The 20,289-nt window shown below is 42.2% G+C and overlaps 2 protein-coding genes across 23 annotated transcripts; one reads left to right on the plus strand and one right to left on the minus strand.

The window, feature by feature from the left end:
• Positions 1–1,629: 1,629 nt before the first annotated feature.
• On the minus strand, positions 1,630–6,720 carry LOC110492442 (cytosolic sulfotransferase 3). 21 transcript variants are annotated; one of them, XM_090203647.1, is made up of 9 exons: positions 6,444–6,690; positions 5,089–5,149; positions 3,934–4,072; positions 3,669–3,797; positions 3,172–3,272; positions 2,676–2,802; positions 2,426–2,523; positions 2,087–2,261; positions 1,630–1,984 (listed from the first exon to the last, which is right to left on the minus strand). In XM_090203647.1, the coding sequence occupies exons 3-9, from the start codon at positions 4,070–4,072 to the stop codon at positions 1,977–1,979; spliced, it is 777 nt and encodes a 258-aa protein (XP_090059773.1). In that variant the 5' UTR covers positions 5,089–5,149; positions 6,444–6,690; the 3' UTR covers positions 1,630–1,976. The 21 variants fall into 21 exon arrangements, 18 of the variants coding, with proteins under 18 accessions (XP_090059773.1, XP_036803341.1, XP_036803336.1 ...); XM_036947446.2 differs by having other exon boundaries at positions 1,630–1,989; XM_036947441.2 differs by having other exon boundaries at positions 1,630–1,989; positions 3,172–3,302; positions 6,444–6,649.
• A 10,206-nt stretch (positions 6,721–16,926) lies between these two features.
• On the plus strand, positions 16,927–20,289 carry LOC110492458 (cytosolic sulfotransferase 2). Of its 2 annotated transcripts, none has more exons than XM_036947449.2 (8): positions 16,927–17,316; positions 18,428–18,566; positions 18,661–18,783; positions 18,959–19,059; positions 19,144–19,270; positions 19,368–19,465; positions 19,614–19,788; positions 20,037–20,289. In XM_036947449.2, the coding sequence occupies exons 2-8, from the start codon at positions 18,428–18,430 to the stop codon at positions 20,147–20,149; spliced, it is 876 nt and encodes a 291-aa protein (XP_036803344.1). In that variant the 5' UTR covers positions 16,927–17,316; the 3' UTR covers positions 20,150–20,289. The 2 variants fall into 2 exon arrangements, with proteins under 2 accessions (XP_036803344.1, XP_036803345.1); XM_036947450.2 differs by having other exon boundaries at positions 17,307–18,202.

Genomic DNA, 20,289 nt, shown 5'->3' on the forward strand with positions numbered 1-20,289 from the left:
AGAACTATGTAAAACATTATCAAAATGACACAGCCTACATATCAATGCATACACACAAACTATCTAAGTCAGGGCTGCCCAACCCTCTTCCTGGAGATCTACCGTTCTGTGGGTTTTCAGTCCAACCCTAATTTAACACACTTGATTCTACTAATTAGCTGCTCAACAAGACCTTAACAAGCTGAATCAGAACTGCAAAATTAAGGTTGGACTGAACCTACAGGACAGTAGTTCTGTCACGTTCTGACCTTAGTTCCTTTGTTATGTCTTTGTTTTAGTATGGTCAGGGCGTGAGTTGGGTGGGTTGTCTATGTTCGTTTTTCTATAATTTGGGATTTCAGCTGTCAATCGTTGTCCCTGATTGAGAATCATACTTAGGTAGCCTGGTTTCACTTTTGAGTTTGGGGTGTTTGTCTTCCGTGTCAGTGCTTGTTGCCACACGGGACTGTTTCATTGATTCACGTTTATTGTTTTGTTCCAATGTTCTGTTGTGTTTTGAATAAACATTATGGACACTTACCATTGCGCATTGGTCCTCCGATCCTTCTCGCTACTCCTCAGAAGAGGAGGATGAGATCCGTTATAAGATTTCCAGGAAGAGGGTTGGGCAGCCCTGATCTAGGTCAAAGAGTGGTGAGGCATTGTGCTGTGAGGTGTTGCTTTATCTGTTTTTTGAAACCAGGTTTGTGGATTATTTGAGCAATATGAGATGGAATGTAGTTCCATGCAATAATGGCTCTATGTAATACTGTACGCTTTCTTGAATTTGTTCTGGATCTGTGGACTGAAAAGACCCCTGGTGGGATAAGTGTGTGTGTCAGCTCTGTGTGTAATTTGACTATGCAAACAATTTGGACTGTTTATGAAAATAAGTGATGCAGTCAGTCTCTCCTAAACTCTTAGCCAAGAGACACTGGTATGTATAGTATTTATATCAGCCCTCTTACAATCCTCTTTGGAGGGCTTTTCAGCCCATCTCTTCCAAATCCCCAAACCAAAGCCAGGAGCTGCCCCCAAACATGTCCCCTCTGAAGTTACTGTTCAACGGCCTGAAGATTTGCCAAAGCAGTAATAAGACTGCTGCTACATTTTCAGTACCATTTGGGAGATTTTTCAGCTGCAAGTCAGTCAATTTGCAGAGGGACAAAAGCGCTGTACCCCACAGTTCAGCCAGCACCTCGCTGCTATTAGCAATGGGTGCCAGGTTCTGTATTGTACTCAATCAGTTGGGTTCTCAGGGTCACAGTTGTTGTCAATCCAATTGCCACCTCCATCGGTGAGCATGATGGATACAAATTGTGGCAGTGATGAGTGAAAGAGCTGGACCATGGATGATGCCTGAGAATCTAACATAATTTAATCCAGCATCATCTAAGATGCCAAATGATTCTGAATCATCTACAGTGTCAGTGGGCGAAGCCTTTGTATTCCTCATTGCACTTGTAATTGTTTTGGTAATCACTATGGCAACAGCCTCCAGGAACAAAAAGCTTAGAGTGGATGGAGAGCTTGACAATGTCTAACATGCTGGTTATAACCAAAAAGTCTCTAGGTTGTGTCACACTTTAAATCAGAATTATAGCTTTGTGATTAGTAGGCGTTTCTAATTTCTTAATGTAATCACCTGTATGAATTTGAAGGCAGCTTTATTAACAGATGTGATATTTGCACTGCTATTTTTCTTAAATTGAATTCCACAATATTCTGTGACATGCACACATACAAAAGCATATAAAAAACATCCACAACTTTTAACACTAACACATCATTAGCTCTTATTTATACAGTAGAGATAGTGTCAGCATATTGTACATTTCAGCACCATGACTCCAGCAGAGCTGAGATGCATATGCACCAGTCAACCTGATCACAACCCCTAGACTACAGTGCGGAACTGTACAGTGGTGTTCTTCATCTTCTTCTTAAAGTCTTCATCAAACTGTTCACTCTGGGCCACAGTGAAATGGTTCTTCCAGTCACCAACCTTTCCTTGTGTGTGACAGAGGGTGTGAGCAGAGAAATTTGTTGAGGCAGAGAGAAAGACTGACAGAGAGAGAAAGGCGTATGGGGAGAAATAGAGGTCTACCTTTTCGCATGAATGGAGAGATCTTGATATCCATGATTGGGATGGTGGAATAGTTGGCCATGCTGTTCTTCTTCATAGTATCAAACTGCACTCCGCCTCTCACCCTCTCCTTCTCCTCTGCTGAAGGAGACAAACCTAGGAAGGAGCACAGCCTGTCCAGCTCTCTCCTCGTATCCTGCAGGAAAACACACTGGACACTGTACTCTTGCCTCACTGAAAGCTAATGCTCGAGATTATCAATATAACACTGATATACACACTGCCTTTATGTACGTTAATGAGCTACATAATCTGCAAAGAGGTCAGAACCTTTATGGCACAGGAGGTAGTTCTACTCACCTCAACCATATCCTCATAGAAAACGTAGTGGAGTTTTGAGTGAGTCTGTTTCCTCTCCCACCAGCCAGTTACATGGTCGTACCAGGAACCAAACACCACTGAGGGAAAAAGCCATGTGGACATGAGAGGATGTTAGTGAGATATACATAGTCAGAAAAGAATCACAGCATCAGTACTCTTCCTCTTACTCATTATAATGTATTTGTTCACTTACTCATTCATTCACTAGTTCATTCTCTCCTTCACTCACTCTTTCCATCCATGAATCTCTGTAAGTAGTTGTTCCAGTCTCCTGGCTCTGGATGGGCCTGGTTCATACGGTCAAAGTGGAAATAAGACACTGCATTGTCCTTGGCATTACGGGCCACATACACTATCTGCAGAGAGAGAAATCATTGCAGTTACAACATGAATTGATGTAAGTGTATATTTAAAACAAACAGAAGGAAATGGAAAAGCGAAAAATTAGGACAATAAAACTTTTTACAAAGACTGTTTCTCTAAAGAGTATTCACAGTCCACAAGGAGTCCCAAGCTGGTTCTGGAAATGTTTGAGATCGTTAGTGTACTGTGTAATGCTATGCTGCCCTCCATTGGGTCATTAATTAAGTCCACTTACTGGTCAAAAAGCAGCACAGGAGGTTTGAGGATGCATAAATGTTAACCATATGCTACACCAGCAGACATGAGCAGAGTCAGATTCACAGACTACACAGACAACAAGCAGAGAGTTACATATAATGTACCCTACAGTTCTGCTCCCAGAAGGACTTGGGCACCAACTGGACTGGGAGGTGAGTCTTGATGAGGCGAGGAGAGGTGGATAACTTGTCTGCCAGCTCTGTTCCTGTGTGTACAGAGGGGTGAGGATCTGGTTCTGTAATTTTTTGGGAGGTAAGAATGACTTTACAGTAAAACTGCTTATTGTCATGTAGCTGGAATATGTGATTGGCACAACTTCTCACAGTATACGATTTCAAGCCATGAAAATGAGCCTTCAACTTTGTGACAGTAAAAAGCCTGTTGATAAGGACTTTGGTATAGTGCATGGTGTTTTCCAGATTCTGTATTCAAGTATGTCAAAGATTTGATCTACACAGACTCGGATGTGTCTTGTAAGTGCAGTCATTATCATCTGATCAGTTAGTTATTTGGAGTACACAGTGCCCTTCACACTTTATTGATGTATAATCAAGATACAGGCCTCACAGTGTGTAGAGTTATATCAGGGTTGTATTCTAACCTGGAGGGATAATATGGAAGTCACTCTCCAGGAAAGGCACCCTCTCATAGATAGGCAGTGAAGTCTGACGCTCAGGGGCTGTCTGACCAAAATACAGCAGGTCTAGAATGTAGGACACCCATGTGGTACCTGGGAGAGAGAAAGAGGGGGAGAGAAGATGGAGAAATGGGGAGAGAGAATAAGGGAGAGAGAGGCATGTCAAAGAGCTGCGTCTCTGGTCATCCATTTATCCCTACAAAATGTCGGCAACACACAAAACACAGACCTGCTTTGGGGTAAGTGGCGATGAGGATATCATCTGGCCTGGCCTGGAAGTTTCGTATGTTCTCCCAGTTGTCAGTGAAATGGTGGATCATGGAGACTCCATGGAAGTCAAAGAGTTTTGGTCGAGGTGGCAGCTCCATCTGTTACAACAACACAGTCCACCTCTGATCAGAGAGATATCAGGGAGAGTTACAATAATCAACTATTCACTAATATTCTTGCTTCATTCAAGCATATTCTCCAGGTGACAAGAGATCCCATTTTCAACATATAATTCCTTGCCAGTTCCCTTGTCAAAAGACAAAGTACAGAAAATGATAGACTGCATACAGTCATGATGACTTTGTAAAGTACAACTAGCTGACTATGACCATAAGGTTCTATCTGCATTTGTTAAAATTAAGTTGTTGCCATAGCTTTGTTTTGTTCAATGTTCTCTACCAAGATATTGCTCTAAATACGCCAATTCATGTTGTTCTGTTCAAAAGAGTACTAGATAAAAATAGCTGACTGTACCGACAGACGAGAAACAGGTACAGGGTGTGGCTTTAATAAATAGACATGAATAAAACAAACATCTGGCCAGGAGAAACATAACATCAATGCTGACTCAGGAAAGAATCTGAGGAAGTGACAGATATAGGGGAGGTAAATGAGGTGATGGAGTCCAGGTGAGTCCCATAATAAAGCTCACGTAATGATGGTGGTAGGTGTGCATAGTCAGGAGTGAACTGGTGACCTCTAGCACCGGAGAGGTGGATCAGGAGCAGACTTGACGCTGACACTATTTGGAACTTTAAAGCCAATTATTTCAGAATCATCCTTTTGCAGATAGAACCTCATAGTCCCAAGTTCTCACATTCTCAAACATAATGTTCCTGACATGTGGTCAGTAAAAATAGGTTTAAAACAGGCAATTTTATCCTGTCTCTGCAAAAGTAAGAAGCTGGATATATTACATTAAGGGGAAAAGGCCTGGAGGTTTCCTGGCATAGCATATTGTCTTTACAGGTAGATCTATTTTGGGTAAAGAATTTATCTGCACACACGTCAAAACGAGCACAAGCGCTATGGGTTCTATTTAGACTTGGGAAATTAGGCATTTCTTACACAAACTTTTCCTACACATTTCTCAGTAGTTGGTATTCAGACTTACCTTACGCAGGTGCGTAACGGGCTTTGCAGGCCTGGTTACTTTGTGCGCGCTGAATAAACTTCTGTATGTAATGGAATGGAATGATGCAAAATATAAGGAAACTAACACTAAAGTGACAGCTATAAATGTAGGCTTATGGGGGTGTAACGGACTTTGGCTACCGATTAGTGGCTAATATTTAACATGATACAAATTGCTCACAATACAGTGAAAGGTCCTGGCATATGATGAAAACATTTTAGAAATCAAAAATCAACTCGGTAGGGTTGGCAATATACTATCATTTGTGTATGGCTACAGAAGCCTATAGGTTGAGTCTCCAAATGTCATCCTTGCAAGTTAATAAAGCCAGCATTTCATCAACTTCACTGTGGAAAAGGGGATGTGTTGATATGCTTCAGTTTGCTGCCATAAAACTAGTTTCACGTTTGTCTCCAGCAATCATATGGTAAAATAGATTTAAAACATTTCTTATTTATAATCTCCTTTCCCAAACGGCTTACCCATTTACCTAGCTCTTATCAGTAGCTCATACAAATTTGTAAATGACAGTGCATGGGGAATGGTGTTATTTCTATCGGGAAAAAGGGAAAGCAGATGTTGTTCTACTTATTAATCGTTTCATCGCGTAAAGGTGGTGGAATTATGAGGGAATTAAGTCAAGGTCAGAATACGGGTTGTGTGTAGACAAACCTCAGCCACACCTTAATTTCTTTGATCTCCACCGCAAACAAAATAGCGGGAGTTACAGTCTTGTCTCATCGCTGCAACTCCCGTACGGGTACGGACTCCTGAGAGGCGAAGGTCGAGAGCCGTACGTCCTCGGAAACACAACTCTCGTGCTTAAATTCAAGGTCAGAATGCACGTAGAGCGAAAAGTCGATAAAAAGGGAATTAGGTTCCATTTACAGGCGCTTAACTTAATTCCCTTCATTCAGATTTAGGCATGTAAAACTTTTGTCAGTCTCATTGAATAGTTGGAATAGGTCAGGCAACAATCTCTTCGATTCTATCGAATAGTAAAATGCACATTTGAATACATTTCATAATATTTGCATTGGTGTCAGTAAAAACTTTGAATAACAAACAACTTTCTGCTTTATAACAACTTCCTTTTGAACCTTAATGAACTTAATGATCACCACAAGCACATTTATTCATGTTAAATTACAGAACCATCATGCACAAATAAACAATAGAAATCAATCTGCAGTAAGACAAACCAATTTGTGAGCAGAGAAAATAAAAAATGTCAGTCACATTACACTCAAAATGTTGAAAGATGTAAATAAAATCATAAGATATATCAGCTACTGGCACAGAACATTTGACAAAAAAAAAAGCTAGAGACTCACATTTTCCATGTTGAATGGAATTCAGTAGTGTCCTGTTTGGCCAGTCTTCTCAGTCTCTTCTTGTCTCTGTCCAAGCGTTCCTTCTCTTTCTCCTTCCCCTGTTCCTTTCTCTTCCCTCACTAAAGAAATGTTTTTTCTCTCCTGCTTTGGTTTAGATTTTCCAACCCAGCTTCACATTCCTATCCTACCTCCTCTTCTTGTTACATAAGTTCAGAACTCTCCCTCTATCTCTCTCTCTCTGGTTACTACAATCACAATGACATCACAGATGTATTGTGTCAAGCCACCCCCTCCATATCCTTTTATTCCCATGTTAGTGACCATCCTCCTTCTGCTTCACATGCACACATATACTTGCTCTAATACTTCTTTCTTCGAATGGGTTCTAATTCTTCTTTCCAGTGTGTGGGTTGGATTTTATTTTGTGAACACATGTATGTGTGTATTAGCACTCTCACGATTTATATCATGAAAGGGGTAAAGCAACTCACTTCAATAAACCCACATGACCCTGAAAACTGGTTTTCACATGAGGGTTTCTGCTCTTTCAAAGCTCCCTAGAAACAGAGCAATATGTTGTCAAAGACACTGAAGAATTAGCCATCCTCTCAGTCCTTGATTTATTCCATGCCGGCTCTGATTGGTCAGCATGCCTACCACTTTGAAGAGGCAAAATATTTTTTTATTTTGAAACAAACAAGAAATAAGACAAAAAAACAGAAAACTTGAGTGTGCTTAACTATTCACCCAACATTTTGCTGCAATTGCAGCTGCAAGTCTCTTGGGGTATGTCTCTATAAGCTTGGCACATCTAGCCACTGGGATTTTTGTCCATTCTTCAAGGCAAAACTGCTCCAGCTCTTTCAAGTTCGCTGGGTTCTGCTGCTGTACAGCAATCTTTAAGTCATACCACAGATTCTCAATTGGATTGAGGTTTGGCCTTTACTAGGCCATTCCAAGACATTTAAATGTCTTAAACCACTCGAGTGTTGCTTTAGCTGTATGCTTAGGGTTATTGTCTTGCTGGAAGGTGAACCTCCGTCCTAGTCTCAAATCTCTGGAAGACTGAAACAGTTTTCCCTGAAGAATTTCCCTGTATTTAGCACCACCCATAATTCCTTCAATTCTGACCAGTTTGCTAGTTAGTCCCTGCCGATGAAAAACATCCCCACAGCATGATGCTGCCACCACCGTCCTTCACTGTGGGGATGTTGTTCTCGGGTGATGATGGGTGTTGGGTTTGCGCCCGACATAGCATTTTCCTGACCAGAGACCTTCTTCCACATGTTTGGGGAGTCTCCCACATGCCTTTTGGTGAACACCAAACGTGTTTGCTTATTTTTGTTCTTAAGCAATGGCTGTTTTCTGGACATTCTTCCGTAAAGCCCAGCTCTGTGGAGTGTACGGCTTAAAGTGGTCCTATGGACAGATACTCCAATCTCCACTGTGGAGCTTTGCAGCTCCTTCAGGGTTATCTTTGGTCTCTTTGTTGCCTCTCTGATTAATGCCCTCCTTGCCTGGTCTGTGACTTTTGGTGGGCGGCCCTCTCTTGGCAGGTTTGTTGTGGTGCCATATTCTTTCTATTTTTTAATAATGATTTAATGGTTCTCCGTGGGATGCTCTAAGTTTAGGATATTTTTTGTAACCCAGCCCTGATCTGTACTTCTCCACAACTTTGTTCCTGACCTGTTTATAGATCTCCTTGGTCTTCATGGTGCTGCTTGCTTGGTGGTTCCCTTGCTTAGTGGTGTTGCAGAATCTGGGACCTTTCAGAACAGGTTATCTTTGAGATCATTGTTGTTTTTTAAAATTTTCTGAAACAAGTAATTATTTTCATTTCAGATCACCAATTTGAACTATTTTGTTTATATCCATTACATGAAATCCAAATAAAATTATTTTAAATTACAGGTTGTAGTGCAACAAAATAGGACAATCGCCAATCGAGTCCCTCAGTCTCTTCCTCTTGGCTATTCAGCCCACAGTGATATGGCGCCTCCTCGCCAACACAACCATAGCTTGGCTTTTCCTTTTGGCCTTTCGGCCCACAAGTCCCCACAGGAGGGTGCAGATGCTCCCCGCGCACTTGACGTGGCACGTCTTAGCAAAATCGTCAAAAGCTTCCGCATCTTTGACCCCGTCCCAGGTAAGCTAAACAACACAGAGACATTCTTAGCAGACATTGAGGACGCCTTGGATTGTTACCCAAATGCTACGAATGCCGACAGGCTCTATCTGTTGAAGCGATTGTTGGGTGGATTGTTAGGAATTTTATGAATAATGACTAAACAATATCTACATTTAAATATAACTATAACTAATTGAACTCTACTCTGTTTTATTATCTCTGATTAATAATGTTAATTCATAAGGAAGGGATTATGTAGCATGAAACAGGAGGTAATTAAACATAATAAACACCATTCCAACTAGGTTGGGGAGGAATGGGTTGTGGGTTTTTAAGTAAGCAAAAAGGATCGTTGAACCAACTCAACTTAGCTCTGGGGTGTTTAGATAAGGCAGCGAGTGCCTCCCTACGTTTTCCATTATCTGGAGCTGTCTTCTGAATAGTGATAGATGAAGGTGAGACTTCAGAAGTTAATCTTGATATAGTGCGTGTCTGGAGTGAGCGAGCTAGGGGGTTGGAATAAACTTTTGAACCTGTTTTGTCTTGGACGATAGGAGGAAGGATACGTTATAACCTATGACGTCATATTTTGTATATAAACTGTTGTTTGTGGTTCCATGGCAGCGAGCTCCGAGAATAAATACTTGTCACGAGTCCAACTGAGGGTGGCTTCCCTTCCCGGTCGGGTGGTGCTCGGCGGTCGTCGTCACCGGCCTATTAGCTGCCACTGATTGTCTTTCCTCCCCCTCCTTGTATTGGTAGCACCTGTTTGTGATGATTAGTTGGGCTTCTTTAGACAGCCTGCCCGCCTGTTTGTTGTGCGGGATTATTCATTGTAACCTTCGGCTCTGTAGTAGAGGTACGTGTTAGTGCCTGGTCGTGCATTTTTCCGTTGTACATTTTTCATTCCCCGTGTTTGGGGCCGTTACTATTGTGGTACAATTAAAGAGCACAGCATTGCACTCTCTGTCTCCTGCGTTTGACTCCACACCCACGACACCCAGAGCATTACAATACTATTATCTAATTTTGATAAGACTGGTCGCTGTCTATTTTATGCAAAAATAATCTTACAAATTCTTATAAATAGACTGAGTGATTTAATTAATGTACACATATAGGAATTATGAAATTCCTGTGACAACGTCCAACAGACACATGACAAGGTTCATCCATCTACAAGAGAAACACGTGCAAAACGACTAGCCTAAACTTGCAACGATTGTGAAAATAGAATTCAGTGGTTCTGCGACTCGCAAACACGAGAGCTCGTTGGCTAACAATATCAAACAAGCTCGAAATGAACACCCACAAGCCTACTATCATAGGCTTTGTTCAGATCACTTTGGCATGCTCACTGAAACAGGAATGGAAGAGCTATTACCATTCAAACAACTGTTTCTGTCAAACATGTCTCCCAACTTCATTAACTACTTGGGCCCTACTGCTCACGTTGGTTTGCCGATCTCGACAGTCCAAGAGCTTGCGAGCACAGCTTTTGAAGCATCAAAAGCAAGCTGGGCTAAGAGCCCAGACAGCTCGGTTTTCGAGCTTGGTGCTGTACCCTCCAATTGGAAGGTGCGGCATCAGGGACAGGTGCGGTAAAAGATGACGCACAAAAGTGGTGGCTACCAAGTAACCACCACACCGATAACCACCGCAGTAAAGATAGCTAGAAGGTCCCGTAGAGATCAACCTGGCCGCTACGTCCCTGCACCTGACCCTCACAAAGGGTCAGGAGACAAGGGTAACAAGTGTAACAAGAGCCACAAAGTGTTCAGCAATGATCTAAACGTTAACCCGAAACAATATAGAAGGTCTGATAAGAGATGTACTGCAGCGGAATACAGTTGAGAAAGAGGACATGGATAAGTCATTGTGACTAGGTGTACAATTGCCGGAGTCCGCTGAAATTCACACCATTGTGTCAACATTCCCATTACCCTCGCCCACACTCAAATCACTGTCCAGGGACCGCTCGTTCTAGACACATGCCTGCAGGTTTTTTCTACACACTTTGATACAGATGTGGAGACGCACAAGGTAAGCAGCTTTGCAACAGATGATTCCTCTCCCATTCCGATAGAGGACCCACTTGGTCATGAAGGTGGGTTACCTGTCTTGAAAATCAACACAGATAACAAACCGCTCCATTCTTCCAATCCACTCCACTTTGTTGGGGATATGACGAGAAAAACCAACTCAAACAAGCCATACCTTATGATGTGTTGCCTGAGTGTTGTGCGTTTTGGACGTCTGCCTAAGTTACTGCCTAGATCCACTAGCCGGCACAACCGGACAACTGGCCGGAATGCAGAGCCACAGCCAGACCTCCCATGTCCATTCTGGTGGTGGTCTGCAGCTTGCTGAAATCCTACCAGGGTAAAGCACCAGGGGGGGACTGCTACGATGGTCCACAAACCAGGACATCCGATGGTCATTCTTATGGTGGGTTGCAAAATGTAGAATCCTTCCAAGTTCAACCCACCAGAGGGGGACTGTCATGACTAACCTGTTCAGGTCAGGTTTCCATGGATCACAGTCCTACAGAGACATCTCTCACCCCTGCAGAGGGGGAGAGGTATAGAGGGATTGATGGGGGGATTTATGACACCTCACGCCCATTGTAAATCTTAAGGCAGAAAACAAATCCTTTGTCCTCTCAGTGTGGAGGATTGGAATGTATGGTGGGCCTATGGAGAATCTACCTGCAACATGCAAAAAACTGACTTTGGGACATTATATTTCATCAGCCAAATGGTGGTAGCAATGATAGATGGAATCTGAAAAAGTATGTCGTTTTTGTTATGTTATTAAAAGTTAAATGACGGAATTAAAACAAAAACATTGTAACTTGAAGAGTTTTCATAATATGTACATAAAATCAAATTAAAGTTTATTTGTCACATGAGCTGAATACAACATTGAAATGCTTACTTACATTCTCCAACCAATAGTGCAAAAAAGGTATTATGTGAAAAATAGGTAAGTAAAGAAATGAAACAACAGTAAAAAGACAGGCTATATACAGTAACGAGGCTACATACAGACACCGGTTAGTCAGGCTAATTGAGGTAGTATGTACATGGAGATATGGTTAAAGTGACTATGCATATTTGATGAACAGAGAGTAGCAGTAGCGTAAAAGAGGGGGTGGTGGGTGGCGGGACACAATGCAGATAGCGCGGTTAGGCAATGTGCGGGAGCACTGGTTGGTCGGCCCAATTAAGGTAGTATGTACATGAATGTATAGTTAAAATGTGACTATGAATATATGACAAACAGAGAGTAGCAGCAGCGTAAAAAGAGGGGTTGGGGAGGCACACAATGCAAATACTCTGGGTAGCCATTTGATTATCTGTTAAGGAGTCTTATGGCTTGGAGGTACTGTTGAGAAGCCTTTTTGTCCTAGACATGGCACTCCGGTACGGCTTGCCATGCTGTAGTAGAGAGAACAGTCTATGACTGGGGTGGCTAGGGTCTTTGACAATTTTTAGGACCTTCCTCTGACACCGCCAGTCTTCACGACTGTCATGGTGTGTTTGGACCATTCTAGTTTGTTGTTGATGTGGACACCAAGGAACCTGCTTCACTACAGCCCCGTCGATGAGAATGGGGGCGTGCTCGGTCCTCCTTTTCCTGTAGTCCACAATCATCTCATTAGTCTAGGTTGCGTTGAGGGATAGGTTGTTATTCTGGCACCACCCGGGCAATGGTCTCTGACTTCCTCCCTATAGGCTGTCTCGTCATTGTCGGTGATCAGGCCTACCACTGTTGTGTCGTCTGCAAACTTAATAGTGGTGTTGGAGTCGTGCTTAACCATGCAGTCGTGGGTGAACAGGGAGTACAGGAGGGGACTGAGCATGCACTCCTGGGGAGCTACAGTGTTGAGCATCAGTGTAGCAGATGTGTTGCTATCTACCCTCAACACCTGGAGGCGGCCCGTCAGGAAGTCCAGGATCTAGTTGCAGAGGGAGATGTTTAGTCCCAGGATTCTTAGCTTAGTGATTAGCTTTGAGGGTACTACAGTGTTGAACGCTGAGCTGTAGTCAATGAATAGCATTCTCACATAAGTGTTCCTTTTGTCCAGGTGGGAAAGGGCGGTGTGGAGTGCAATAGAGATTGCATCATCTGTGGATCTATTTGGGCGGTATGCAAATTGGAATGGGTCTATGGTTTTGGGATAATGGTGTTGATGTGAGCTTTACCAACCTTTCAAAGCACAGACATGGGTGCTACAGGTCTGTAGTCATTTAGGCAGGTTGCCTTTGTGTTCTTGGGCACAGGGACTATGGTGGTCTGCTTGAAACATGTTGGTATTACAGACTTAACCAGAGACATGTTGAAAATGTCAGTGAAGTCACCTGCCAGTTCGTCAGCACATGCCCGGAGCACACGTCCTGGTAATCCGTCTGGCCCCACAGCCTTGTGTATATTGACCTGTTTAACTTATTGGTGACAGGGGGCAGTATTTTCCCATCCAAATTCAACTGCCTGCTACTCATCCCCAGAAGATAAGATATGCATATTATTAGTATATTTGGATAGATAACACTCTGACGTTTCTAAAACTGTTTGAATCATGTCTGTGACTATAACAAAATGTATGTATCAGGCAAAACCCAGAGGAAAAGACATTCAGATTTTTATTTGAGGTCACTCTCTTTTCAATGGTATTTCATTGGGATTCCAGATTTCTGAGGGACCTTCTTGCAGTTCCTACCGCTTCCACTGGATGTCACCGGTCTTTAGAAATTGGTTGAGGTTTTTCCTTTGTGTAATGAAGAAGTAGCCCTGTTCAAAACGGGTGTCACTTCAAGTGTACTGTTTGTTAGAGGCGCGTGACCAGAAAGGTAGCGTCAGTTTGTTTTCTTCCTGTATTGAACACAGATCATCCTGTCTTCAATTGTATTGATTATTTACTTTAAAAAATACCTAAAGTTGTATTATAAAAGTAGTTTGAAATGTTTTGGCAAAGTTTTACAGGTAACTTTTGAGATATTTTGTAGTCACGTTGCGCAAGTTGGAACCAGTGTTTTTCTGGATTAAACACGCCAAATAAATAGACATTTTGGATATATATCGACGGAATTTATCGAACAAAGGGACATTTGTGATGTTTATGGGACATATTGGAGTGCCAACAGAAGAAGCTCGTCAAAGGCAAGGCATGATTTATATTTTTATTTCTGCGTTTTGTGTTGCGCCTGCAGGGTTGAAATATGCTTCTCTCTCTTTGTTTCCTGAGGTGCCATCCTCAGATAATTGCATCGTTTGCTTTCGCCGAAAATCCTTTTTGAAATCTGACATGTTGGCTGGATTCACAACACGTGTAGCTTTAAATTGGTATCTTACATGTGTGATTTCATGAAAGTTAGATTTTTATAGTAATTTATTTGAATTTGGCGCTCTGCATTTACACTGGCTTTTGGCCAGGTGGGACGCTAGCTTCCCACATATCCCAGAGAGGTTCAAGTTCTTACTCACGTTGGCTAAGGAGAGCGTGATCACACAGTCGTCCCGGAACAGCTGATGCTCTCATGCATGCCTCAGTGTTGCTTGCCTCAAGCATAGAAGTGATTTAGCGCGTCTGGTAGACTCGTGTCACTGGGCAGCTCGCAGCTGTGCTTCCCTTTGTAGTCTGTAATAGTTTGCAAGCCCTGCCACATAAGACGAGTGTCGGAGCCGGTGTAGTATGATTCAATCTTAGCCCTGTTTTGACGCTTTGCTTGTTTGATGGTTCGTCGCAGGGCATAGCAGGATTTCTTGTAAGCTTCCAGGTTAGAGTCCCGCACCTTGAAAGCGGCAGCTCTACCCTTTAGTTCAGTGCGAATGTTGCCTGTAATCCATGGCTTCTGGTTGGGGTATGTACGTACAGTCACTGTGGGGATGACGTCCTCGATGCACTTATTGATAAAGCCAGTGACTGATGTGGTGTACTCCTCAATGCCAAACTAATTTAAGTTTCCCTGCATTAAAGTCTCCGGCCACTAGGAGTGCCGCCTCTGGGTGAGTGGTTTCCTGTTTGCTTATTTCCTTATACAGCTGACTGAGTGCGGTCTTAGTGCCAGCCTCTGTCTGTGGTGGTAAATTAACAGCCACAAACAGTATAGCTGAAAACTCTAGGTAAGTAGTGTGGCCTGCAATTTATCACAATATACTCTACTTCAGGCGAGCAAAATCTAGAGACTTCCTTAGATTTTGTGCACCAGCTGTTAGTTACAAATATGCACAGACCCCCCCCCCCCCCCCCGTCTTACCACCGTGTGCTGTTCAATCTTGCCTGTGCAGTGTATATCCCGCTAGCTGAATATTCATGTCGTCATTCAGCCACGATTCCGTGAAACATAGGATATTACAGTTTTTGATGTCCCGTTGGTAGGATATTCGTGATCGTACCTCGTCCACTCGCCTTTTCCGTGTCCTGACCAGGCATCCGGCTCTTTGTCCTCCTTGGCCCTGTTTGGGTGTTTGGAGAATGTCCTGTGCGTCTTGCTTGTTGAAAAAAAATATTTGTCTAAACCGAGGTGAGTGATCGCTGTCCTGATATCCAGAAGCTCTTTTTTGCCGTATAATACGTTTGCAGAAACATTATGTACAAAATAAGTTACAAATAAAGTGAAAAATACACATAATAGCACAATTGGTTGGGCGCCCGTAAAACTGCAGCCATAAATTCATTAAAAATCCTACAATGTGATTTTCTGGATTTTTTTTCTCATTTTGTCTCTCATAGTTGAAGTGTACCTATGATGAAAATTAGAGGCCTCTCTCATCTTTTTAAGTGGGAGAACTGGCACAATTGGTGGCTGACTAAATACTTTTTGGCCCCACTGTATATACAGAGAAAAGAGCCCGAGAATTGAACCCTGTGGCACCCCTATAGAGACTGGCAGTGGACCGGACAACATGCCCTCCGATTTGACACACTGAACTCTGTCTGCAAAGTAGTTGGAGAACCAGGCAAGGCAGTCATTAAAAAAACCGAGGCTACTGAGTCTGCCAATAAGAATGTGGTGATTGACAGAGTTGAAAATTGTGTCGTGGAAAATTGCAAGATTATGTTATAATGCTTGTATTGCATTATAATGGTTGTTTTATTTGACAGAATAGAGCATTCTGTTAACTATTGTGTGTGTGTTCCACTGAGTATGGGCCTCTATGAGATAGCATTGACAGAGGAGATTTACGATGTCTTTAGGTGATAAAACCTAAAGAGCATTCCAGATAACATGAAGTAATGGTTCTGTGCTCTGAAGTACCAGGAATGAGATTAGAACCTCGTCTTAGGGACCAAACTGAACGATAATTTATAGCGAATGTTACATGGCTAAGGGATACTCCTTTCTCAATTATAAAGTCCCTTTGTGAACTGTTCCTAAGATCTGTGGTTCGTCATGTAAGTTGAGAGGGGTGCATCTTGGCTATAAAAGATCTTTGTACTTTTCTGTTGGTACTTTCAATGGTTCATTAGATATGGTGCATCATTGAAAGTCAAATTGCTATTGCAAAGCTCTTGTTATTACTAAAGATGTAGTTTAAGTATAACTCTGACTGGTGTGTGAAGTGTGTAACTCTCCTCATTTGGTATAGCAGAAATAAGACACCACACCAGCCATGTGGTCAAGTTCTGCCAAGAAATACCTAGTTAACCATATAAAAAAAACGAGAAAGCTGTAAATCCATTGAATTTAGCTTTGTCACAATTCTTTATTTTTATTTTTACAAATGAGTTCAGAAAAAAGTCCTCTTTCACCAGAGTGGCACCTAAATCACCACTTGTTATCACATGGGTGCAATAGTCTAGGACCAGCTTCTCTGACAAATAGTTTTCTAACTCAAGCTGATTGTTTTCCAGTGCATTTGCAATTTTCTGTGCCTGGCGAGCAAAACCAGAGTCAAGAGGGAAGTCAGTCCTCACAGATGATTATGTACCTAGGGACAACAACAAAAGACCGAAATGTAATTTTGTTAATATATTTTTGCATAACGCTTGTGCCACTTGTTAAATCTTACTTCACAATAAGCCTTCTTTACACTTGCTACATGCATTGTAATTATTATCAAAACAATGTATCAACCAATATACCTAGCATTCAGGTGATAAAGTTGTATTCATCTTTTTCCAAGGTTAGTGCAAATTCCCTTAATACAAATTTTGGTGCAGTTGTTTTCAACCTGGTTAAGCTTAATGTGTTGGTTGTCAATGGATACTTGCCGTTGAGTGCAGATAGGTATGAGACATAACCATTTATCTTATGCCAGACCCCACACACACACACACACACACACACACACACACACACACACACACACACACACACACACACACACACACACACACACACACGTTGTTCATTATGCCTGTGAGAACCTTAACACATACCTTAGATTTACTCTGGATCTCCTCAACTACTGTATGAACATTTACCTGTGACATCTGACCTCCTCACCAAACCTCCTTACCAAGTAACATTACAGAGTATATTTTTGTATTGATTGTGGTCGTCTAACAAGCAACTGGGTGATCAAAGGTTGGTGCAGTAGGTGAAAGATGTGTACACGCCTCACACATTGCACGGGCACACACTCTGCAGCCTAGTCTTTGGTCAGGTAAGAGTTAGACACACCCACACTGTTGAAAAGGGATTTAGACAGTGTGTTGAAGACTGTGCAAGTTTGAGGTCAAAGAAAAGACAAAGACACTATCTACCCCAGGACACTGCCCACTCAGTAGCCTATCAGGTGAGTAAGTGTATGTGTGTGCTTTGATGGAAGGTGGGTGATTGAGTATGTTTGGGGTCCAGTCAGGTGTGTAAAGGCATCCGCATACATAGGTTGGGTTTGTTCCTAGCAGAACTTGGCAAGGTGAAGCAAACGCCATTCACATGAAAAACAAGAAAAACGTGGCATATTTACCGTTTGTATCTCTTGAGGCGGCTTGTCAACAACATAGCCAGTGCATTTCCTCAAAATAGTGAGAATTGATCTAAGCTCATTCAAGAAATCTGTAATTAATTTGGAAGTTTTTGCCGAGGAGGTCTTAGTTGAGTAATCTAACTAAGAGATTTGGTGCAGTATTTCTCAAGTGAAAATTTGCATGAAAACTAGTCTTCTGACATTGAATGACAACAAGCACTTAATAGAAAAATCCCAACTGTTGACCAATCACAGAAAAACATCTAACCTCAAGAAAAAATGTTTGCTTGAATAGCCGGGAAAAAAACCTGACAGTACGGGGTTGAACACCAAATCGTACAAAAATGTCACAAAATGTTGTCATAATATATGCGTGGACTGTTTCGACTGGGAAGCATATGGTAAACTTTAAGTAGTTTGTTTGCTCAATCCTGTGTCCAGCAGCCATTGCAATGGTCAGCTGCCACCCAGTGGTGTATTTCTGGTAGTGTCAGTGCCCCCTGGTGATTTAGTATTGACATGAAAAACTGTGAGGGAGAGCAGAAAAGTCCCTCAACTCTGGAGTAGATCCAGAACAAACCCGACCCTGAAAAGCAAAAGAATGAAGAGAGAATGGGGGAGGAGACAGGAAAGGAGGAGCACAGAGAATAAAAGAGGAGTCATTTTGTAAGCAGTGCATTCACCCTGAGGTAACTTACTCAGAGAGAACAGGGTAAGTCAATTATTTTGGTTTGTAGGAATTGCTTTCACGTGTAGTTTTAACTGTCATAATTTGAGAAATATTAAGACTTAGTCTTTGTTAATATTTGTAGGCGATCATATCAAAGGAGCAATATTCCTCTCTATGTTTGAATAATACAGCCATTCAGATCACTTAATATATCCAAGCATAAACAATACTGTGGTGATCCTTGATCGAATACACCGACTTTTACAGATGGAGCTGCCACCTCGACCAAAACTCTTTGACTTCCATGGAGTCTCCATGACCAACTACTTCACTGACAACTGGGACAATGTACAGAACTTCCAGGCCAGACCAGATGACATTCTCATCGCTACCTACCCCAAAGCAGGTCTCTCTCAGTCTGAGGTTGATGTTTCATTAAAGATTGTGTTTGGGTTTGTGAATGACTGTGTACGTTTCCCCTATCTGTATTTCTCTCTTAGGAACCACATGGGTCTCCTACATTCTAGACCTGCTGTATTTTGGCCAGACAACCCATGAGCATCAGAGACCCATCTTTGAGAAAGTTCCTTTTCTGGAGTTGCTCATCCCCCTTTACCCTCCAGGTTAGAATAAAACATTGGAAAACTTAATCATACCTCTACTATTTAGTAATTTCTCTGTAAAAAATGTTGCTGATGTCTTCAAAGCAGTAACTAAACTATTTAATATCATGACAGAATTTGCCGAACAGTGATAATATCCATCAAACATTATTTTGGATTATTTTGTTTGTCCTAGGAGTGGAGGTGCTGGACAACTTAACCACCTCTCCTCGCCTCATCAAGACTCACCTCCCAGTCCAGTTGCTGCCCAAGTCCTTCTGGGAGAAGAACTGCAGGGTACAGTATTTGTAACTTGTTCTCTATGTTCCTTCACTATATAACCCCTATTTATAAATGCAATCTCTCTCTCTCTCTCTGCAGATAGTGTATGTGGCCCGTAATGCCAAGGACAATGCAGTGTCTTATTTCCACTTTGACCGTATGAACCAGGCCGAGCCAGAGCCAGGAGACTGGAACAACTACTTACAGAGATTCATGGATGGAAAGAGTGAGTGAAGGAGAGAATGAACTAGTGAATGAATGAATGAGAAAGTGATAATAGTCCCCATTCACACTATGAATTTGTCTACGCTGCACTTCCTCAGTGGTGTTTGGTTCGTGGTACGACCATGTGACTGGCTGGTGGGAGAGGAAACAGACTCACTCCAAAATCCTCTACCTCTTCTATGAGGACATGGTTGAGGTGAGTAGAATGATGATGCTAGTTGTGTGTTACAGTATTATTAAGATGCATCTAATGAGCTCAGTGCACACATATGCTCAAGAGCCATTCTAACTGCTGCTCTAGGAGGTTAGCTGTTTCTACATCCAGTGTGTATGTGATCCTACAGGATACGGGGAGAGAGCTGGACAGGCTGTGCTCCTTCCTAGGTTTGTCTCCTTCAGCAGAGGAGAAGGAGAGGGTGAAAGGAGGAGTGCAGTTTGATAATATGAAGAAGAACAGCATGGCCAACTACTCCACCAACCCAGTCATGGACTTTAAGATATCCCCCTTTATGCGCAAAGGTGTGTGTGTGTGTTTGTGTGTGAGAGAGAGAATGAGAGAGAGAAATAAACATTAAACTGCTGGAGCTCAGCTCTTCCAGCTATCACAACAGACACACATGAACACACTGAGAGACACAACGTCGTCACAGACACCAACACATATGTGCTGGTACCTGGTGTGGAGACATTGGAATACTTTATCCTGGATCTACTGAATGATCAAACTATCAATATAGCTGTCTGTCTGTCTGTTTGTCTGTCTCCAGGAAAGGTTGGTGACTGGAAGAACCATTTCACTGTGGCCCAAAGTGAACAGTTTGATGAAGACTATAAGAAGAAGATGGAAAACACTCAGCTGAGGTTTCGCACAACAATTTAGGACTGTCTTCATTATCTAAAGCACTCTGCAGGTCTTAAGAACATGACTGCATGTAAAAATGTAATAACACATAATACTGTAAGTATGAGCAGCAAAGACATACTGTCTAACTACTGTAAATAAACAACACCTGATTTCAA

Source organism: Oncorhynchus mykiss, chromosome 16, assembly GCF_057628025.1.
Source record: "Oncorhynchus mykiss isolate SJ-2025 chromosome 16, ASM5762802v1, whole genome shotgun sequence".
Lineage (NCBI taxonomy): Eukaryota > Metazoa > Chordata > Actinopteri > Salmoniformes > Salmonidae > Oncorhynchus > Oncorhynchus mykiss.